Source organism: Mchenga conophoros, linkage group LG16, assembly GCF_057382185.1.
Source record: "Mchenga conophoros isolate Kocher_MC1m ecotype Shallow Benthic linkage group LG16, M_conophoros_male_GT1.1, whole genome shotgun sequence".
NCBI classification, from domain to species: Eukaryota; Metazoa; Chordata; class Actinopteri; order Cichliformes; family Cichlidae; genus Mchenga; species Mchenga conophoros.
Window position 1 is genome coordinate 1,985,098 of NC_140541.1, and position 22,403 is coordinate 2,007,500.

Here is a 22,403-nt window from a genome sequence, read left to right on the forward strand (position 1 = left end):
TCCTCAGAATTCAGCGTATATTGCGGGACAGACAGGATCCTTTAGCTCAGCGCGACAGTGTGCTCATAGAGAGATATCGATTTTCCCGTGAGGCTATTATTTACTTAACCAACTTGTTGACGAGGGGGTGCAGGACCACCACCTGTCTTTTTTTGCTCTGCCCTTTTCTTGGTTGCTGTTATGAACAAACCAACAGAGTATTCCAGGGTCTCTTTCCAAGAGACTAAAAGCAATATAAGTGATAAATATTACCATTCTGTAGAATATTCTTATATTTCACTTTTACTTGTTCCCATGTTCTAGTGGGTCCTGTCGTGGCTCTAATGTGAAAGAGGATATAATGTAACATAATATAATATAATGTAATATAATATAATATAATATAATATAATGTAATATAATATAATATAATAAATCTACCCTACCGCCTACTGGTGTTGGCCAGAGGGGCCGATGGCGCGATATGGCAGCCTGGCTTCTGTCAGTCTGCCCCAGGGCAGCTGTGGCTACAACCGTAGCTGCCTCCACCAGTGTGTGAATGTGAGAGTGAATGAATAGTGGCATTGTAAAGCACTTTGGGTGCCTTGAAAAGCGCTATATAAATCCACTCCATTATTATTGTTATTATTAGATTACTTACGAGTTTAATTTGTCAGCAACTTCCTGCCAGCCCTCTCTCCTTGCTTTTGCAGCCTTTGCAGTGTTCCCTTGGGTTCTGATTAAACTCTGAAACTCCTGACATCCCTCACTCAAGAGTTCTTGCTCTGCTGCCGAAAAATACCGAGCGCACTCCTTCGACATTTTCGCCGACCAATCAGAGGGTTGCCAATCACTGTTTCTGCTATCGATGCGTAGCCCCTTTTACGACACCCAGTGATCGCACATTACTTCAGCCAGCTGTACTAATCGTCAACAGCAGGTGTGTTCGGGGAACCGGATTAGCGAGCTCACGGTTAGCGCGATGGTTTGGTCTTGGATGTGTCATTTGATCTTGGATGTAGTGAGCGACGTACGAAGAACGGGCCCCAGGCCTCTGGAGAACTTCAGGACATGTCAAGGAGCTAATTTAGCCATTTAAATCAGCTGTATTGGTTAAAGGACACATCTAAAACCTGCAGGGACACCGGCCCTCGAGGCCTGGAGTTGCCCACCCCTGATCTACGTAGTGATGTCAGAGAACCGAAATCAGTGCATCATGAACTGAATTCAAATGTTAGAAAACATCTGAATACACTGTTTTCAGTAAGAAAGCTTGCACGTAGATTCTGACATTCATATTGGCAGAAGCTGGGGTGAGCACAGCTCCTGCAGGCTTTGGTAAAGTCCAGACAGGCTGCTGTCAGGTTGAATTACGGCCTGTTGTGATTGGTTCTCTTTGTGTTAATCACCACCAATCACCAGTGATAGCAGTGCGTTTGAGTCAAAGTAAAGATTTCACTGTAATTCTGACAGTTTCCAAAGCAGAAACGTGATCTGGTCTCTGTGGTGGGTCCGCGCCGCCACATACATGATTACATTTTTAACAACCTCATCTCAAAAGCCACCTTATATCACACTTTCGTATAGAGCCAGTTCTATGCAGCCAGTAAGTGTTCATTCTTGTATTATTAAAAAACGTGAGCGATGGGTTGAGTGTGATTTTATGGGCTTTGTGCACACAGCTGTTCATACATCTGCCTCTTTCTCTAATGGGGGCTTTTGCAGACATGGTGCTGAAAGATCACTTTTCTGGAGCTTTGTGCAGGATCAACATACAGATGATTCAACACACACACACACACACACACACACAGGTAGCTGGGTGTGTGTGTGTGTGTGTGTGTGTGTGTGTGTGTGTGTGTGTGTGTGTGTGTGGGGTAAATCCAGGTTGGTAATCCCTCCTCTCTCTCTCTGGGATTGGAACTTAACTTGCAGCGGTCATTATGTAGAGTGCTCAGTGTGTGTCTGCGTGTGTGTTTGATGTGCATGTTGACCCCAGCTGTTACTGACCAGAGCTTTCAGTGTGGAGTAACACTGACTTGACCCAGAAAATGAAGTGCGGCGAGCACGTGCCGCAGACGCAGCTACCAGACAACAAATGCGTGGCTCACCTTCTTCACCTGGGCCTCCTTGATCTTCTCGAGGGCCAGTCGGATGTTCTCTGCCTTCAGTTTGGCAGCCTGCTCCTCCTACAGACACACACACACACCGGTCAGTCAATGCAAACGCCAGCAGTCACTCAGCATCGAGCCCGTCACCTACCTGACTCCTCCAACATGAGTTCATCGTTTGTTTCCCTCAAACAGCCAACACTTCTGTGTCTGCTTGATGTCAAATAATATTTGCGAGGTTTAAATAAAGAGAAGTCCAACTCCAGGAAATGCCGGCGTTTAATGTTTGGGTAGGATTGATGCATTCCCAGCTGGCTGTGTGCCAGCTTCCCGTCTCACCAGGCTTCGGATGCGCTGATGTAGAAAGGCCGAACAGGTTAGCGCCACCGCAGAGAGCTGCTGTTCAGGAGCCCAAACTACGAGGAACCACGGGAAGAGTTTGGCTGGCAGGCGTGCCTCTCCTCCTGCGTCTCTTCATTTTAATCATCGTCATCAGCGCGTTATTGGACAGCACAGGAAAATGAGACTGGATTAATGCACGGCTGTTGGATTATCCAAACTGAGCGCACGCCGCTACTTCAGCCTGGACAGACGCCGCTTTATCACGTCAAAACAAGGAAGAGGAAGGAGTGGAGGAGGAAGACGGTGGATCGGAGCAGCTTCAGGCACAAGACCTGGAATCAAACAGACTGACCGCGTACGCTCATGCTGATGCAACCATCAGCTGATCTGCAGACTAACAGCCTCCTGTATCAACGAGCTATCAGACTTACTGAGTCAATCCCAGAGTGAAAGATGCTACCCTGTCCTGTCACATCCTCCCCGGCCAAGCGAGACAGAGGGAATGAGAGGAGGAGATGGAGGGAGAGATGCACCCAGCTGGGGGGAGGGGCATTGCTGCTGTGCAAGCTTACATGGAAGAGCACTGATCTCTTTATCTCAGGCTCTCATGCCCCCTCCTCACAGACTCGCACTCCTGCTGTCATCTCCTCCTTCACTTTTCTCCTGCTGCTGTCCTCACCTCACCTCTCTACCGCTCACATTCTCTTTGAGTTGGATCCAGTTTTAAGGGGTCTGAGTATGGAGGCGCTCTGCTGTCAGTCAGGCTGCATGAAAACAGGAGCCATGTGGTGAGGAGGAGGAGATTAGCAGCCACTTTCCCTCATTCCCCTCCCCCACCCCCAAAACACACCGAAGGATGTGCACACACATGCGCGCGCACACGCACACAATTCTCCAAGCAGCACTGAAGCGAACAGCCTAAGCTCATAAAGAGCTTCATAATCCAGTGCCCATACTTGACTGGCCTTAATTATTCCACTTGGTTCCACAGTTAACTGTCGTGACAAACATATATGGAAGCAGACAATCATTCAGAGGTACAGCACTGTGCAAAAGTTTTGAGCCACCCCTCATTTCTTTATCTTTTGCCAAGAAACAAATGAAACCAAATGTGCACAGACTGAACCGATACGGCCTGACAGCCGTTCCACTGAGGCCATGTCTTCACTGCTGGTGGATCAGTTTTAGGGCTCCTGTCAAACCTTTGGCAGGACGTGACTAAAGCCAGTGAAACAAATGGTGGGTTTCTGTGATGGGCTGTTAGTAACAAAGTGTCTCTGGACATATTTAAAACTGGTTCTTTCATCCTTTCAGTTGGGGCCGTTTTGATGCTTGATTAACTCAGAGAGGGTCAAGTGGCTCTAACGGTCTGATGCATGGCTTGACTGAAAGTCAGACAAACCACAGCTAATGCCCAAAGAAAGCCCAGAGAGCTAACAAAGCTTCATTTTTGAATACTTGAACACGCCGACCTCTGACATCACTGTGTTTTCCATCTTGCAGCATAATCATCGTCTCTCTGTCTCACACATATTCAGCTGGCCTACATTATGAAGCAGCTAAAATGAGCTTGTGCTCAGGGAGAGAGCTTCTGCCTTTGAAGTTTTCTAGGATGAGTCCCCTCAGTGCTGCAGCTCAAAACACAGCGCACAGATGAACTGCACAACTGGGCCAGCAGTGTGTGAACAGAGTGTGGGTGGACTTATTGCTGAGGCAGTGTAACACTGACACAAAAACAGTATGCAGACCTGCTGCATCCACACACACACACACACACACACACACACACACACACACACACAGTCTAATGACTGCAGATAATTACGCCCGCAGTGCAATCACTGCTGCAGGAATTAGACTGGCCCAGAAGCTCATAATCTGCCTGGATGGTCGGGGCCGTTATGCGTCCTCTAATCTGGGACACAGATGAAAAGAAAACACGGACTGTTTCCATCTTCCCAGAGACAGCTCGAGCATGTTGTGTGAATCAGAGTCAGGAATAGTGCAGCGAGGCAGCAGCGAGGCAGCAGCGAGACGGTCTGACCCACAGCGGTGTGAGAACACTGGTAAAACATTTGTTCCAGTATATTCACTGAATTCTTAGACACAAGAGCCAGGAACAGTACAAATACTATGCAATGAGATACTGCATCATTAGAAAGTTCTTCAAGTATAATTTGATCATTCAGCACTATGTAAACGTCCAGCTTTAAACGCTGTTTGATGCAGTCGATTTCTAGGATGATATTCCTTTTTCCTCAAATTGGAGTTTTTGCGGGCAGCTGGCTGCGTTGTGTGCACGTGTCTACGTTTGATGCTCCTAGGAAGGGAATCACCCCTCTGTCCTCCAAAGGAGATTACCCCTGCAAATTTGGCACGTTCCTGTAACATCCAATCAAAGTGCCACAGTTGCTTTTTCTTCCAATGAAATCCTGTCATTGCCGATCCAATCAGGATAAAGCCTCCTTACTTGCTTGGTATTTAAGCTGGCCTTCCTAATACACACAAATACAACCTGCAGCTTAAGAACCACAGATTCTCCGACAGCTACGATTGCCACGCTCCCGTCCACGGACGTCCACGTTCAGTGTTAATACAACTCCCACTGCAGTTAGTGCAAGTTCAAAATAAACAGTAAAACACATAAGACGAAAAAATTACATAAGAAGAAAAACGAGTTTAAAAAAGAATAAAAAAATTATTGAAAATAAACCGGGAACGCCTGATCTCCACCAGCAGCCGGGATGCTGATCCCAGTAACTATTCTATATAGCGGGTAGCTGGTCCCATTATCAATACCAGCACCAGTCTCTGTTACTGCTGCTGGCTGCAAACGCTCGTTAGCACAGAGACAGCCTGTGGACCGTGGTTTCTGCTAACAGCAGCTAACCTAAACTGTCCAGGAGAGCGCTCACACATTCAGCCCGAGCTATGCCACAAGATGAAATATGAAATATTATCACACACATTTAGTCTTTTTTACTGGAATGCAGCGTCCAACACCGGCTGAGCTGGTTGGAGCTTGTAAAAGCAGACACAGAAGAGTTGGCTGTCACACCTGCTTACCTGTGCTTGGTCTCATTATCAGAAGTAATCCTACATCCTCACAATCCCCAAGATTTTACAGTTACAGGCAAACAGGGCAAACAGAAAAGCACACAGGTGGGGTGTGCTCCAGCGACACGCTCACTGGTTTTTAGTGGATGTTTCACATCAGGCGAGGTTTCATAACTCAACATGCACACAGAAATAATGACATATTAGCAGGTACATACTGAGTTTATGACAACTTTGTCCTGTGTGGTCTTCACCTTCAAAGACTTGGTACACCAGTGAAACGCACATATGTCACACGTAGCACACGTCCAGTGAAGCAGCATTTGCCTTCACTCATACATGAAGCAAACCTTAATTCAAAAGTGTCTCTGCACTTGGCTGCAGGTACGACTGAAGGCAAACCAGCTTTTGCATCACTGTGACAAACACAAACCGAGCAGGTGCTGAGTGAGACGCACACACAGCAACATCAGAACAGCAACGGGCAGCATCCACAAAGCTGTGCAAAACAAGGCTCAAGCACAGAGTTAGAAAAGGAAGGCAAAGAGCGAGGTGAACAGAGTTAACAAGCACATCGCCAAAACTCTTGTTTTATCGTGCACATGCATGTTTATTTGACTTATGTAGAAGAAGGTGGAGGAGAGGATGGATGCTGACGCATGAGGGCAGAGGGGCAGTGTGCAGAAGTATGTGGGGTGTCACCTTGGTCAGTAGGTGAGAAGGTTTTCCCGCTATGTTTCTCAAAATCAGCGAGGTTTCCCTGTCCAAATACGAGTGCTTGAAAAAGAAAGAGAGAGTGCCGGTGAATCGATCTGCTGCTGATTGGTTGAACGTGGTAGTTTAGCAGAAAGCTCAATGGTCAGGCAGAGATCAGAGAGGGAAACCTGTGAAGGAGAACTGCACACACAGCAAACACATTAAAGCAATGATCAGCTCTTAATGGAAGGATATTACATCCCAGTGACCCATGTGAGGTTAGCCCTGACTACAACCTGTTTATATGCAGTTTTCCCCGATTCGCCTATAAGTTCAAAAAGCTTCAAAGGTTACACCTTTAACTTTCTTCATCTTAAAGTGTTTTTGTAGCATGTAGCACAAATACAAGGTTACTGCAGATATCAAGAGATTAAGACACATATCATGTGACAGTCATATGCAAAAACTTGTTTTCATAAAAACAACCCACACTGCCCACGGACACCTGCACTCACAAGTTCAGTTCAGTTTACTTATACAGGGAGTGCAGAATTATTAGGCAAATGAGTATTTTGTCCACATCATCCTCTTCATGCATGTTGTCTTACTCCAAGCTGTATAGGCTCGAAAGCCTACTACCAATTAAGCATATTAGGTGATGTGCATCTCTGTAATGAGAAGGGGTGTGGTCTAATGACATCAACACCCTATATCAGGTGTGCATAATTATTAGGCAACGTCCTTTCCTTTGGCAAAATGGGTCAAAAGAAGGACTTGACAGGTTCAGAAAAGTCAAAAATAGTGAGATATCTTGCAGAGGGATGCAGCAGTCTCAAAATTGCAAAGCTTCTGAAGCGTGATCATCGAACAATCAAGCGTTTCATTCAAAATAGTCAACAGGGTCGCAAGAAGCGTGTGGAAAAACCAAGGCGCAAAATAACTGCCCATGAACTGAGAAAAGTCAAGCGTGCAGCTGCCAAGATGCCACTTGCCACCAGTTTGGCCATATTTCAGAGCTGCAACATCACTGGAGTGCCCAAAAGCACAAGGTGTGCAATACTCAGAGACATGGCCAAGGTAAGAAAGGCTGAAAGACGACCACCACTGAACAAGACACACAAGCTGAAACGTCAAGACTGGGCCAAGAAATATCTCAAGACTGGTTTTTCTAAGGTTTTATGGACTGATGAAATGAGAGTGAGTCTTGATGGGCCAGATGGATGGGCCCGTGGCTGGATTGGTAAAGGGCAGAGAGCTCCAGTCCGACTCAGACGCCAGCAAGGTGGAGGTGGAGTACTGGTTTGGGCTGGTATCATCAAAGATGAGCTTGTGGGGCCTTTTCGGGTTGAGGATGGAGTCAAGCTCAACTCCCAGTCCTACTGCCAGTTTCTGGAAGACACCTTCTTCAAGCAGTGGTACAGGAAGAAGTCTGCATCCTTCAAGACAAACATGATTTTCATGCAGGACAATGCTCCATCACACGCGTCCAAGTACTCCACAGCGTGGCTGCAAGAAAGGGTATAAAAGAAGAAAAACTAATGACATGGCCTCCTTGTTCACCTGATCTGAACCCCATTGAGAACCTGTGGTCCATCATCAAATGTGAGATTTACAAGGAGGGAAAACAGTACACCTCTCTGAACAGTGTCTTACTGGGAGGCTGTGGTTGCTGCTGCACGCAATGTTGATGGTGAACAGATCAAAACACTGACAGAATCCATGGATGGCAGGCTTTTGAGTGTCCTTGCAAAGAAAGGTGGCTATATTGGTCGCTGATTTGTTTTTGTTTTGTTTTTGAATGTCAGAAATGTATATTTGTGAATGTGGAGATGTTATATTGGTGTCACTGGTAAAAATAAATCATTGAAATGGGTATATATTTGTTTTTTGTTAAGTTGCCTAATAATTCTGCACAGTAATAGTCACCTGCACACACAGATATCCCCCTAAAATAGCTCAAACTAAAAACAAACTAAAAACTACTTCCAAAAACATTCAGCTTTGATATTAATGAGTTTTTTGGGTTCATTGAGAACATGGTTGTTGTTCAATAATAAAATTGTTCCTCAAAAATACAACTTGCCTAATAATTCTGCACTCCCTGTACAGCTCAGCAGCAGCAGTATGTAGAAACTGTCTGCAGAGACCAGACTGAGCCGACTCTACTAACAAATCATGTCATCATGTGGGACGGACCCTGGGTGAAGTTTGAGGGCTTTTAAAATAAACTACAAAACAGTCACATGACCACAAAGCTCAGGAAACTACAAGTGCAAAGACACCAGTTAATTCAGGACTTTGGGCTGATTTTTGTGGCTCTCTGTAAAAGGTCTGTGTCGTCATTTCTGGATTTGAAAGCATGACATCAAACCTGCATTCTCTCAGAGTCAGCAGGAGGCAACACAAGCAGCAGTCCCACAGACGTCCAGTAATGGGCTCCAACACTAGCTAATACAAACCAGTGTGTCTCTTATTGAACATGGAGCATGTAGCAGGGTATTCTTACATGGACACGCTGTGGTGTCACAGCACCACGACGGTGATGGCAAAGAGCACTTAGTGTCAGGCAATCGGTGTCACAGTGGAGACTTTCAGGTTTTATGTGTCTCTGCAAATGTCAGCACATATTCTCTAAAGACCACAATAAAGACAGGAGCACAATGAGACTGTTGCTTTGGTTGCAGTTTTCCATCAAGGAGAGGAAAATGGTGCCAAACATGCTGAATGGATTCAAGGACAAACTGTTTAGTTTGCAGTTTGGGTAATAATGTGGGAAACGTGACATCAAGGCTAAATCATGTAAACAGAAACGAGTACAGTGAGTCGCAGCAGCCGTGCAGTAAAACAGTGTTTACGACTGAGTCACTAAATGTACAGTTTTACTCGAATTTAAAGGCAAAGCTAAGAAAGAAACTGCAGACACGTCTGTGGCGTGCTGAGACTTCCTGTCCATGATCAGAGCCACTGCACCGAGTGTGAACTCTTTGACCAAACACACACCAGGAGGCACTTTCAACAATGACACAGGTTCTTTGACCTGCTATTTTGGGGTCATGTTAAAATGATGCGAACCCATCCTCTCTCTTCTCATCTTTATAATCTGATCACAGCACATTTGCTTCAATCTCTAGAAACTATTTTATAGAAAGCATTAGGTCTGTCGTGACAGCCGCAGATTAAAAATAATATTTAGGTCAGACACACAAAACTGACCCGTCCACAGCGTGTGTGACAAAAAGAGCTGCTACCCAGAAACAACCAGATCAGGCGTGTCCTGTCACATGTAGAAGGCGAGGCTGGAAACATGACTGGGATGTTAAATATTCTGAATGGACAGCTCTCAGGAATTATGACACTGTTGGTGCCGTTAGAGCAGCTCAGTGTGTTTACAAGACGATAACAGACTCAATTTTCTAACAATAATAATCACAACTACTAACTCAGCGTAATCTAACCAGAGTGCGTGGTGAACCCAAAGGTGTCTGATTGTGTAGTCATACACACCAGTTACAACACTGTTAGCGTCTCAGTACAACTCCATGCGTTACACTATAGACTAGCATGTAAACGCTGACAGTTGATTGTTTTATCTAAAGTAACGTGACGTCATGCACTTAGTTAAAATGATGCTTTTAATTTCACCACATATAAATCTTCTGCACTGAAACACGTTAGCATTTAAAGCTGCTGCTGTTAGCGTGATGAAACACAACGTGACTGTTTTCACGAGTTCCAGACAAAGACTGAAGGATTTCATCCAAGTATTGAAACATGCCTTATATTCATGCTTAAGTTCGATTCCTGCAGCTCGTGTGCTTCAATCACAGGGTCACTGTTTTCTATCAAAGCTGATGATGTGTCACTGCCCAGATACTGACTTAACTGTGTTTCTACGATCGGACTTTCAAACATTCAACATCAATATATTTCTGCTGTGTGGTGAAAGAAAACAGGCAGGCGTGTCCTGAACTGAACCACAGTCAGGCTCCCACTAACTCAGAGCTCATGTCTGACTAACCTTTGTGCGTCCACGCGAGAGCAGCCATAACTAGAAAGTTCAATTTACTGAGTCCAGCGACGGGGTTATTTCTGCTGCCCACGGTCAGAGTGAGAGCCTCAGGGATTAGACTGCACGAGTCCCACTTTCTAATGAGCTTGTGGGAGAAATGCTCCGGCAAACACAGTACAGCACTTCTCCTCTTCCTCCTCTGTGTGTCTTTCTTCCTCAGCCCTCTCAGTATTTGGATGTTTTGTGTTGCTAACATGTCTTACTCTCACATGCTGACGCACTCTTGCTTCTTCCATTATTCTAATATTGTTTCTTCTCTGCTCTCTCAGACAAACTGGAGCAGTAGCCCCATTTCCTCACAGTAACAGGGTGTGTTTGGTTTTTGTTAAACAAGGTGACAGCACTAACAAGGTTGGAGGTTCAACTTCCTCAGCAAGGAAGAAGAAGAAGCTGTTATTTGTGGTGGCATGTGCGCGTCACTGAAGCTTTTCTGTTGGAGCAGTGTGGATTATAAAAGAGGCGAGGACGAAGCCTGAAGCAGCACAAAGCATAACCCGACACACACCAGTAACAAACAGCCGACAAGGTTGTGTTGTTGGAGAGGAGACAGGGTGACGTTGCATCGTTGGTCCCAAACACTTTGAGTCTCATGGAAAAAGACGGCTGGTTGGTCGTTGGGGGTTAAAGGCTCCTTTTCACTGAGAGCACCGTCTCTGTCGTCAAACTTTGGCAGGCAGCATGAACCACAGCCTCCTGTCCCATCTGAACCATCGGCAGCTGCCAATGATCATTTTCAGTGTGGGTTCACCCAGTGCTCACCCACACTGCTGTATAGTGTACACTTCCACACTGTGTGGCTGTCAGGGCTTCAGCTTTCTTTGTCTTTAAGGAGAACATGAATCAGACTGACAGCTACACAACAGTCTCTGATCCATTTATCGTCAGTCTGAGTTTACTGAACAGACACGAGGCTGCAGTAACAATAAGGAGGCCTTAAACTAGTAACCTCACCTGGAACTGTTGACCCAAGTCACACATGAAGTAAGGACAACTGCATTTATGCTGCCTCCTGCTGGGCTGCTAGAATCCATGTTTAAGGCTATTGGTGTTATTGTCATAATGTCCATCTTTTACATACAGTCTGTGGAAACGTCCATGCTGTTGGAAGTCTTCTGAAACTGCAGTGTACACGTTTTACACTCATCTCCAGCTGCAACACTAGAGTGATGTATGCATCCATTAATAATATCGTGCATATGATTCGTTATGAGCGTATTTTCACCCTCAAGCCACTAAAACTGCAGGAGCAAACTAAATGAACAGAACTTAGCTGTGTTTGGATTTCCTGAGCGCTCCGCATGTTCTTTAATTGTGTGTGTGTGTCGTGTAAATGCAGTTACTGTGTGATGTGCAGGTGTAATGCCAGGCAGTGAATATCTGTACTTTTAACCTCTAACCAACCAAAGGACCTCCTTGTTTGTGAGTTTACTGGTCATCACATTATCTACAGTAAGGTATCTTATGTTCGGCTACAGCAGCATAGGACCGTACAAACAGAGAGCCGTGTACCTCTGTGTTGGGATGACCTCGACCGGCTCCTTCTGCTGGGGGCGTCACTTGCTGGCCGTCTGGGTCAGCGCACAGAACGCTGTCCAGCGAGTCCATGGAAGAAGCCGAGTTAACGGAAACTCCGGATGCTGAGGTGATGGAGGAGCGTGACGAGTGGACAATCGAGCGTGCCTAAAGTGGCAAACCAGAAGACATAAGAAGGAGCAGAGAGGCCCTGTCATCGTCAGACCAGCTGGACACAAACGCTGGACAAGCCCGTAGAGATAATACGCTAATGAGCTTAAAACGCTGAGATGATGTGCTCAGACAGCAGTTTGCTGTTTAACTACTAACAAGCTGCTAGCTGCTCGTCTCAGAGTGTCTTTAAACACTAACCCTGAGCACAAGTCAGCACTTATGTTTACTCATGCTTTGCAGTGTGAGGTAGACCCAGTCCAGCCTGCAAGTAACCATGGCGAGCATTTCAAACAGACTGTGGTCACTGCAAACGAATCAACGTCTCTAAAGATCAGTCTACAAGTAAATGACTTGATGGGCTATTTAAATACTGAGAGTCACAGTGGTTTCTAATTCAAAACACTGAAAAGAAGAACGAAGGCCGTCCCGGGAATGTGTCTGCTATAAAAAAGGTTTAGGTACCCATGAAACGAGCGTTCATCCAACTACAGTCTCTGTGTAACAGAACTCTTGATGACAGACACTGTAAGCAGCACCGCTGTGTAACTGTTGCTTTGCTTTCATTAAACATACAAATATCTTTTATTTTATATGACACGGCTCCACGTGATCACAGCCAGGACACAGAAACCGAGTCGACGGGACTCGAGTTCCTCCTATAAAGCCTGCAGAACAGTGCAGAGCCATCGCGCTCACATCTGAGACCGATGACCAGTTCACTGAGCTGACTCCATCCTCCTGCTGCCGCTTTACTTCTGTCTTTCTCGTTTCTTTTGTTGCCTTTGTAACGCTGATGTTGTGATGAAGCACAAGCTCTGCTCTCACCTCGTGTTCGCTGACCGTGCCGACCGATCCCGTGCGTCGATGCTGCCTCTGAGAGGATCCGGGCCTTCGCATCGTGGCTGAGGATGCGAAGGAGGAGGCTGAGCTAAGAGAGTGGGAGGAGGTCTGACGAGCAGCTTCGTCCATACTGAGCGAAGCCTGAAGGAGACACAAACAGAAGAAATGAGAGGACAGACCGAGTACGTCTGCAGGAAGGGAGCACTTTGGTGGTGCTGCGGATGTGTCATCACTGACAGGTGATGCAGGTGGTGCTCGATGAATCCGCCCTTAAAGTTTTACCCACTAATATCAGGGCTGTGTCACATCTTATTGTATCCTCAGGGCATCCAGGTGTGTATCCAGGACTGTCTTATGTTCAGGCCTAACATCTGCACACGCAAAAAACTAACTAGGAAGCATTTGGAGACCGACCCCCCCCCCCAGAAAAGCAGGAAAGGCCTTTATTTGCTGGTCAGTCACACGTCTGGCTTATCACGCTAAAGAGGAAACAGCGCTAACATCCTTAACTGGTCCAAGTGCTGGTTGGAACCTGAACCCTGAGCTGTTTAAAGGCCACGGGAATGAAGGGAGTGGCAAAGATGACGTTCATGGCAGCACAGCGAACATGAAAGATGGATGTGGTCACTGTGACGCCACCTGTGGGTTCTGAAGCATCAACATGTCCACAGCCATGTTATTTTTTTGGAGCTCGAGGTGACCGAGGTGACAGTGGAGACAACCAAGCTGGCAGCTCGGGTACAAGCTGCATCAGCCTGCAGCTACAGCTGTCCATCACATCAGCCACGAGCATCCAAATGTTGTTAGGAAGCTGACACAGTCCACAGAGACCAGCCTTACATCTGTCGCAGGCTGCACACGTCTTTATCTGTGCTGTGAAGTTTGTGTGTTAAACTGTTGCACTGTGATGTCTGTGATACGACTATGACAGGAACAAACAGAAGAACGTGACCACAGCTCAGAGAAACAGGGCTCAGCCTCCAGCTGCCCTCCCCTCACTCTCTCTGCATCAAGTTAGGGTTGAGTTGAGTCCCAACACTTCTTTGTAATAAAATCAAATGTGTACTTTTTACTGTTACCTTCTCCAGCTGGGCTGTGATGTCATCCAGACTGAAGTTAGAAGCCAGGGCTGGTCTCCCCTGCTGCCCAGCAGGAGCTCTGATGGTGCCGGCCGGTGACGCCCTGGTGCTGCTGCTGCTGCTGCTCGCCCCACTGCTGCCACCCCCACCGCTAACACTGTTACTACCACTGCCGGCAGCACCGCTGCTGCCCCCTGCTGGCTGCTGCCTGCTGCTGCGCCCAGCTGGGGGCTTCTGGCGAACCTGGAGAGACGAGAAAAAAGAAAGCGTTAGCGTAAGAGGCGCAGTCGGTAAACGTACAGCCAGCGACAAGAGGGACGATTGTGCGTACCTTGGTATCGGTTATGCCCAGACGGGCCATGCTACCAGAGCTGTTTGGTTTGGCGTTGACGGTGCTGAGTTCCTGTTCGATGGAGCAGAGGTCGGCCATGAGAGCATCCAGATCCACATTCTCCCTCTGATTCAAGGCCTCTGCAGAGACAGAAGGATGTGAGGCAGGAACAAAGAGGAGCAAGCAGGCATGGCTGAACAAGAACAGAGAAAGGTCAGCGACCTGTACGCAGAAGGTCGTTCATTATAGACTAGAATGACAACACGCTTTATGGTAACTGAAAATGTACCGACAGAGTTTATCTTTCACCAAACATCAGGGCAAATACATACGACAGAGAAAAGCACTTTTTTATTATGCTTTTAAAATGCAGATGAGCGAGCTGCTGAAACGTTTTACAGACGCACACTTGCTGATGATGTGTGTACGTCTGATTAGGACTTGGTTGTTATTTAATTGCTAAGGAAACAGTAAGGTGTGGGCTGCATCGTCCTGTGGGGGAAAAAGGAAAACAGGGAGAATAAAAATAAAATGTCTGACCGTTGATGTTATACATGGAGAATCTGTAGGAGAAGTTGGCTATGTTGGTCTCCTGTCTGAGCGGAGGCTTCTCCTGAGGTGGCCGTTCTGAGCGACCGTCATCCAGGCTCTGGATTGGCAGGCGAAGCAGAAAGGAGAGTGTTTACATGCAGCTGCATTTCTAACACAGATAAGCACGGACTGTTCATGCTCTGTGTACCTGTGTCAGCTTGTCCAGCTCTCCCAGCCAGGCACCAAACATCTTATCCAGGTCCTGGTCCTCCTTGTCACTGTCCTCCTCCTCCTCCTCCTCTCTGACCTCCACCTCCTCATCTGACAACTGATCCATCTGAGGATAAGAAGAGTCATGCTCATTAATGCTGCACCTGTGATCTCTGTGCTCCATCTGGTGGTCAATAGTGTGTACTACACCCTTCTTAAACCCTGTCTGAAGCTTGTTGTGTGAAAGCTGCAAATTCAGTGCAAGTGGTTAACGTGTAATAAATCGACGGGCAGCAGGAATCCGACTTCAAAGAGTCCAGCTGGATTCAGTAGACAGGATGGACTCTGACGTCCCTGAGACGTTCATCGTTTCCTTTGGGATTTTCCAACAATTCAAATGCACATTAGAAGCTGCTCAGAATATATTTGTAGTCTGATAATCTCTCAGATTGGAATTATTAAAATGTCTCAGGAAATAATCCCTGCCCCAGCACGCCTTTAATAAGCCCAAATGATGGTTAGTGACCCTCTTACAGATAACCAGTAAATGGACTAAAGTTTAAATGATGAGGCTATAAGACGAGTGTGAGCCAGTAAGAACTGCAGTCAGCTGTTACACTGTTTGGTCCTTTGACCTTCAGTCTCTGTTGTGCCCATCTTGATATGTTTGACATTGTGGTCAAAAACAACATTTTCTATAAATTACTTAAAGAGAACTGTTTAATTTCTCGACCCCTTTGAGTCTTATTCACAGGAAGAGTTGGAGCGGTTTGTTTCCACAGAACTAAAGAGTCCGAAGCCAGAAATGAAAATACCGGGGAAAGGTTAAGAGAGATTAACTGTCTGTGTCCCCAGACAGAGAGCGAGGGAGCGTTGCTTTGATTAACGTCTCTCAGAGTTATTTAAATATACTGAGAAACAGATCAGAGACATGCAGCAGCTGTTAAATACTTTGCTGACAACCAGCAGCAAACACATCTTATTGTAATGAAACCAATGCTCCAACGGTTTATCAAAGTAAAACCATGACCTGCAACCAAACATCGCTTTAGTCATCAGGCTAATTCCAACTACAAGCTCATTTCTTTGGTAAATAAAAATACTGCTGACAACAGTTTAGCTGAATGAATCGCTTAACTTTGAAGACTATTCTAAGAAATAATTGCTTTTATTCGCCAGAGTTACACAAGTATCACATGAGCATTTATGTCAGAAGCTAATAGTCAGAAGATAGCTAGCATAAAAACACAGTACCAATATTAGAAAGGTATCATGACACATTAAAATAATCATACCTTGTTTTATTTGCACTGACACTCACGACACCCATATTAACACAGCATATACAGAATATGGGAAAGCCCTCAGACCATGAATACAACTAACCTAGCATCTCATGGTGGACCCGCTAACGTCAAAGACTGTCTGGCTACATGATGTGATATCAACCCAATGCAGGAAAAACTGGAAAGTTGTGTAAAATGAAAAGAGACATAGAAAGAAATGATTTGCAGCTCTCAAAAACCCACATTTATTTCATAAAACAACAGCGGAAATGTTCAAACTGACATGTTTTATTATTTCATTGAAAATATGATGATTTTGAAGTCGGCTCAAAAAAAGTTTGGAATGAAGCATAAGGACGGAAAGTAAGTGGTGCTGAAATCAGCTGGAGGAACATTTGTCTCGATCGTGGCTCAAGAGTTGGGCGTTCGTCTTGTAATCGGAAGGTTGCCGGTTCGAGCCCCGGCTCAGACAGTCTCGGTCGTTGTGTCCTTGGGCGAGACACTTCACCCGTTGCCTACTGGTGTTGGTCAGAGGGCCCGGTGGCGCCAGTGTCCGGCGGCCTCGCCTCTGTCAGTGCGCCCCAGGGTGGCTGTGGCTACAATGTAGCTGCCATCACCAGTGTGTGAATGTGTGCGTGAATGGGTGGATGACTGGATGTGTAAAGCGCTTTGGGGTCCTTAGGGACTAGTAAGACGCTATACAGGCCATTTACCATTTTGTATGTAACTGTAACTGGTCACACGTCAGCAGCACGACTGGGTTTCATCGACTACATAATATGCTCAGTGCGGCGAATCTGAAAAAATCTTTGTGTGGAAGACACGAGGCCTAAACTCCATATTGGATGTGGATGATCTTTGGTCCTTCTGGCAGCACTGCATTAAAACATGATTCAATCATAGAATCATTGCATGGGCTCAGACTTCCAGACATCTGTGAACACAGGTCATCGTGCCATCCATGAGTGGAGGTCAAATGTCTGTCATACAAAGAAGAGCCTGATCCAGAAATCCTTTTATCAGGACCAATGCTCGTTTAAGGTGGACCAGAGAAAAGCAGAAAACTGCTCTGAGGTCAGACAAATCAAAATTTAAAATTCTTTTCAGAAAAAAAAACCCACGAATGCTGTGTCCTCCGGACTAAAGAGGAGCGGGACCGTCGGGATTGTCATCAGCCTGAGGTCTGATAGTACGGGGGGTGCATCAGTAGATTTTAGAGCAACACATGCTCAGACAACATTTTATTCAGGGAAGCTCATGAATATTTCAGCAAGAGAAACTTCAAACTGCATCTACAAGCTGCTTTGAAACCCACTGCCACCCTAACTGCTGTTCAGCTGTTCTCCCCACCTCTGGCATGTATGCATGCAGAAGGAGTCACTCTCTCCCTACATCACACTTCTAAGACCAGCTCATAGCAGGGCAGAAGGCCACAGAGAAGATCAACACACGCAAACATAAAGCGCCTTGAGACGACTGTTGTAAATTGAACATCAATGCAAAGGAAAACTGTCTTATTTTGACTGTAGGGATCTCGACTCTGCCGTTTCTAACGTCACACTGAAGGTAAATGAAATCATCATAGTTGATATTACACACTGTTCTTTTCTTTTCCAGTACATGTGAAAAAACTGTCTTTTGGTAAAGATTAGCTGTGAAGTGAAGCTGCACATACAGCTCATCGAGTTGTACTCAACAGTGACAGTGTTGCAGGCCTCCTATAAGCAGCTCCTCCAGCTCTCCACCCAGACAACCCCACAGTGCTGCCCAGGGCACAGTATGCTATTCCTGGAGCGCTGCTTACTCGTCACCACTCTGCCCCCTTTATGGAGATACATAGCCAACCAACACACACACACACACACACACACACACACACACACACACACACACACACACACACACACACACACGGGTATGAGGAGCGCTGCTACAATTAGATCCCTGTGGTTAGCAAGGTCTGTCATTTAGACAAGTGTGTGTGTGTGTGTGTGTGTGTGTGTGTGTGTGTGTGTGTGGTTTGGGGCTGCTGAGGGACCAGAGGAGCGCTGTGAAAGCTCTCACAGCTGCACTCTTCTGCAACAATCTGTTGTTTCCATGCAGCCAAAGGTTGGACAGTCTCCTCTCATCAGGTCTGACTCAGCTTGGGTTCAGCTTATCTGATGCTCTGATATCTGGTCACTGCACCACATATTTTAAATGGAGGAAGAAGACGTAAGACCACACTGTCACACAACGCTGTTGCCGTACATTGAAACTGCGTCAGGATAGTTTTAAGGATGAATCATCAGGTATTTCTGCACAAAGAGTTCATTCGTCTAAAAATAAGCCTGGAATCAATATCAAAAGTCTTAAATGTGCTGTTACAATTATTTTTCTCTGACACTCAAAAACTGATTCAGGGTCCACTGGTGAGTCAACGGCGTCACACCAATTAGAATATTAGTTACAAAGATACCAGGCAGACTGTCACCGTGCTTCATGTTCATCTTTACAATGCTAGTAGAGAACAGTTGCATGTACAAAGCACTTATTTGACCACCATGTGTGTCGGCCTCTTTCCGGAGATTCTCCAAACTCATTCTGGGATCAGCGGACACGAGCACGTCCCTGCTGGATGTTAGCTTAGCTTCACACCAGGAGCAGCAGGCTGAGGAGCTGTGTCAGGCTACTGGTCGCCCACTATGGCTCGTTCTGGCAGCACCGTTTGTGTCAGCCGGTGATCAGCTGATCACGGGGCCGGGTTTAAAAGAGAGACGCCACCCACCTGTTCGCCGCTCAGACATTGTTCTCTTCATGTCAGGAGCTCCGAAATTTTGCCGATGTCAGTCTCCGCCTGATTCAGCAACCGTGAGTGTTTTTCCCTTCGATCCTTTTTCTCATCCCGGCTCCACTCGCTCTCCGTCTGTAACGCCAGTTCTGAAGCCACGCTTCGTGCACTGATCGTTACTAGAATAACTGCGTGTCTGTTCCAACCCACTGCTAGCCTTCGCCATGTTTGGGTCTAGCCAGCCCGCCACACGGGCACGCCGAACTACTGTGTGTAATTCGCCCGATCGTGACAGTTTGTAAAAAGCAAAAGGAAACCACTGAGTAAATACATATATGAATAAAGATAATAATAAAGAAATGGTGACCAGAGGGTCCGTGTGAAGCCTGATTCAGAGTCCATTGGCGAGTCAACGGCGTCGTTGCCATTCTTGCTCATGCTGGTGCTTTTGTCTTCATTATTCTGTGGCTCTTTTCCTGTGTCGGCTGATAGAAACAATAAAAACCTGATATTTTTCCCCTCGAGTATTTCGGTGGCAAACATATTTGTCCCTCAAGTTTCTCACTCCAGAAATGTGCTGACATTTCTCGATCCTATGACTCTTTATCCTGAGACAGTGATCATTATTCTCTCACAGATCAGTCTGAACTGAGATGGAAACACCTGACGTGTGACATGATGTCAGGTAAGGCCGTGGGGTCTCAGAGGGGCTTGCAGGCGTAGCCTGGGCTTATCTCACTTGTTTTCAGTTCGTTTTGTACATTTTAGTCATCGTTGCTTCGGTTCTTGCTTCTGACCAGTTGTTAGCCAGTGAGTCAGCAGATTCACAGTGACATCACAAAATCTGGCTTTAAAAACGCCAAAATCAAAACACCAGTGTCCTGCTGTGCACCAGTACAGTAGGAGACTGGGACTGATTTAAAACAGCAAACGGCTGGTGCCTTTACTTTTTTAAATATCTGTCATCACATCATGAAGGAGGTATGACTGCACTGCACGGCTACATGTAAGTGTCGTGTAAAAAGATGAGAGAGCACGATGTCAGCGTCCAGCTTGGCTGTACTCTCTCCACCCTCCAGCATCGGCATGCTGTCAAGTGCACCTTCAGGTGGAGCCTTAAAAACAGCTCTGAGTCAAACAGCTGAGACAGCAACTCATTGTGATGGGCTGTAAGTGTGTGTGTGTCTGTGAGTGTGTCCAAAGTAAACAGTAATTACTGTGCTGCTGTAGCCACACTCCTCCTGTGTGTCACAATGAAACCATGCAATCATCCCCCATCCTCCCTTCTTCATGTCTCTCCCTCGTTTATTGTCCCCCTCCTCCCTCGCTCCCCCATCCTCTCCCACTTGTCTGTTACAATTTAGAGGGAGTGAGACAGTGTTTCTCGATATCCTGTAGAGACGACAGCGCCCTCACATGAGCAGGACGTCACTACAGTGTGAACGTTGCGCTGTTACACGATGCATGCACAGCTCAGCATGCAGGCAGGTGTCTAAGCACACTGGTGCTGAGAACGCTGCTCACCCTGAGTTGTCTCTAACGAGGAACTGTGCCCGTTCTTATTATAACTGTACTTACTCACAGAGAGTTGCTATTTCAAAGCTAATGCTAGCTAGAGTCCACTAGTCTGTATCGACCTTCTGGCTCTCAGCACAACGCAGACCAACAAAGTGTCTTCATGAAGACAGAAAGCAGAAAGCTGCATCGGATCATTCAGCATATTAGCGAGCTGAGGTCAGTGTTGGCTTTGCGTTCAGCGCTGAATCCTACTGCACGTCTTTGGCCGCAATAAAACTGACATTTTTTAATTTTTTGGACATTTAGACAAAAGATGCTGTGAGATGAGACGGACAGCACAACGACCTCTGAGAGCTTTTATCTTGTTTCCAGCAAACTCCAACGACGCCACGCCCTGTAACCAGCTGGCAAACACTACAAATCATTACAGACGGGAGGGGCCTAAACCTCTCTCCCACAGCGTTAAATAACAGACGAGAGCAGAAAGATGACTTCCTAACGCTAACATAGACAGCCCCTCCCAGACCTGAAACTGTAGAGCCAGTGTTCAGGCTTGTATGTCTGAGGATACAAAGGCCCATCTCCCTCTAGGACGCACCAGGGCGGCCTCAGACAGCGAATGTCAGGCTCCTTCTGGACGTCTGCTTGCCCTCCAGTTTTCTGTGATTGAATTGCACTATGCAGCAACAATGCAGAGTCTGAGTGCTCTTAACAAACTCATAAGCACACTAGGACTAAAGAGACGAAAGGAAAGGAGAAGGAGGGAAAAAGGTGAGGACACCAGAAGGATACAGGAGAGGCAGAGAGAAAGGGAACAAGTGGAGAACGACACAAAGTGAGAAGAGATAAGTGGAAATGAGGCAAGGAGGAAGGAGACAAGGAAATGAGTGAAGAGGAGGTGAGTAAACAGGGGAATGACAAAAGGAAACTGAAAGTGAAAAAAGGAGAAAAAGAAATGAAATGAAGAGAGCGATGAGAGGAGACGAGTTCAAAAGGAGGGAAGAGGAGACAGAGGGTTCCAGTCCTTCATGACTTCACCAACAGCTGCTGTCTTAGTGCCCTTGAGCAAAATGCTGCATCTGTACTGGCCAGTTCCAACTGTGGCAGCGCAACAACTGGTCTGCTGCCATAACACAGCAACAACAGAAAAGCCTTTACAGACCCCTCCAGCTCCAGTGCATTCAATGTGGCTCGTTCCCACGGCTCTATATCAGGACATCAAACACACACACACACGCACACACACACACACACACACACGCACACTCACACACACACACACACACACACACACACACACACACACACACACACACACACACACACACACACACAGAGGACGGTATTTTTAGGCCTGCTTGTTGGGTTTGTTGGGTTTCTGTGAAGCGAAGCTATAAATCAGGTCCAGAGAAACGCAGCAGTGAGTAAATCCGGGTGGGACTCGTTCCTCTGTGGTGCTTGCTGATGGTGCACTCACACTAAAAGGCTCCCTCAACAGCTTCAAACGCACAGCGCTGTCTAATTACCACACTTACAAGCACAGTTCACTTTTTCTTGAGATATTTCAGTCAGGGCCGGGTCGGTCCAGAGAAGATGCACATCTGAAACTGCGGTCCCCGGACCTCCAGCGGTCCGCGAGTCATAGCTTGTGCATCATCCAGGGTTGAGCCAATTAGGACACTGGACAAATATTTTAATCAAGCAATGCAAAAACCAAACCAGCTAAAATTAGAAACAGTTACCTCGAGTTTGGCTTCCATCAGAACGATGATTGAAGAGTTTTATCAGCGGGGCGGGTGGTCCTAGGAAAGTCTTTATCCCCAGTAAGGGGTCCCTGGGCTAGGGTAGCTTAAATAGTTCACCCTATACAAGAGCTTCCAGTTTGATGGGTTTGATCA

The 22,403-nt window shown here is 46.4% G+C and overlaps 1 protein-coding gene across 3 annotated transcripts in view; it reads right to left on the bottom strand.

Annotated features, from left to right (window-relative positions):
• Positions 1-22,403, bottom strand: part of raph1a (Ras association (RalGDS/AF-6) and pleckstrin homology domains 1a) — a 78,943-nt gene that overhangs the window by 16,034 nt on the left and 40,506 nt on the right. For 2 of the 3 annotated variants that reach the window (XM_085250480.1, XM_085250479.1), the window contains 8 exons: positions 14,930-15,058; positions 14,731-14,839; positions 14,191-14,330; positions 13,860-14,102; positions 12,766-12,921; positions 11,764-11,934; positions 6,192-6,266; positions 2,091-2,168 (listed from right to left, as the gene is read on the bottom strand). In XM_085250480.1, coding sequence (XP_085106606.1) covers positions 2,091-2,168; positions 6,192-6,266; positions 11,764-11,934; positions 12,766-12,921; positions 13,860-14,102; positions 14,191-14,330; positions 14,731-14,839; positions 14,930-15,058 — 1,101 coding nt within the window. The remainder of the gene's footprint in view (positions 1-2,090; positions 2,169-6,191; positions 6,267-11,763; positions 11,935-12,765; positions 12,922-13,859; positions 14,103-14,190; positions 14,331-14,730; positions 14,840-14,929; positions 15,059-22,403) is intronic. The other variant, XM_085250481.1, reaches the window with a different exon arrangement.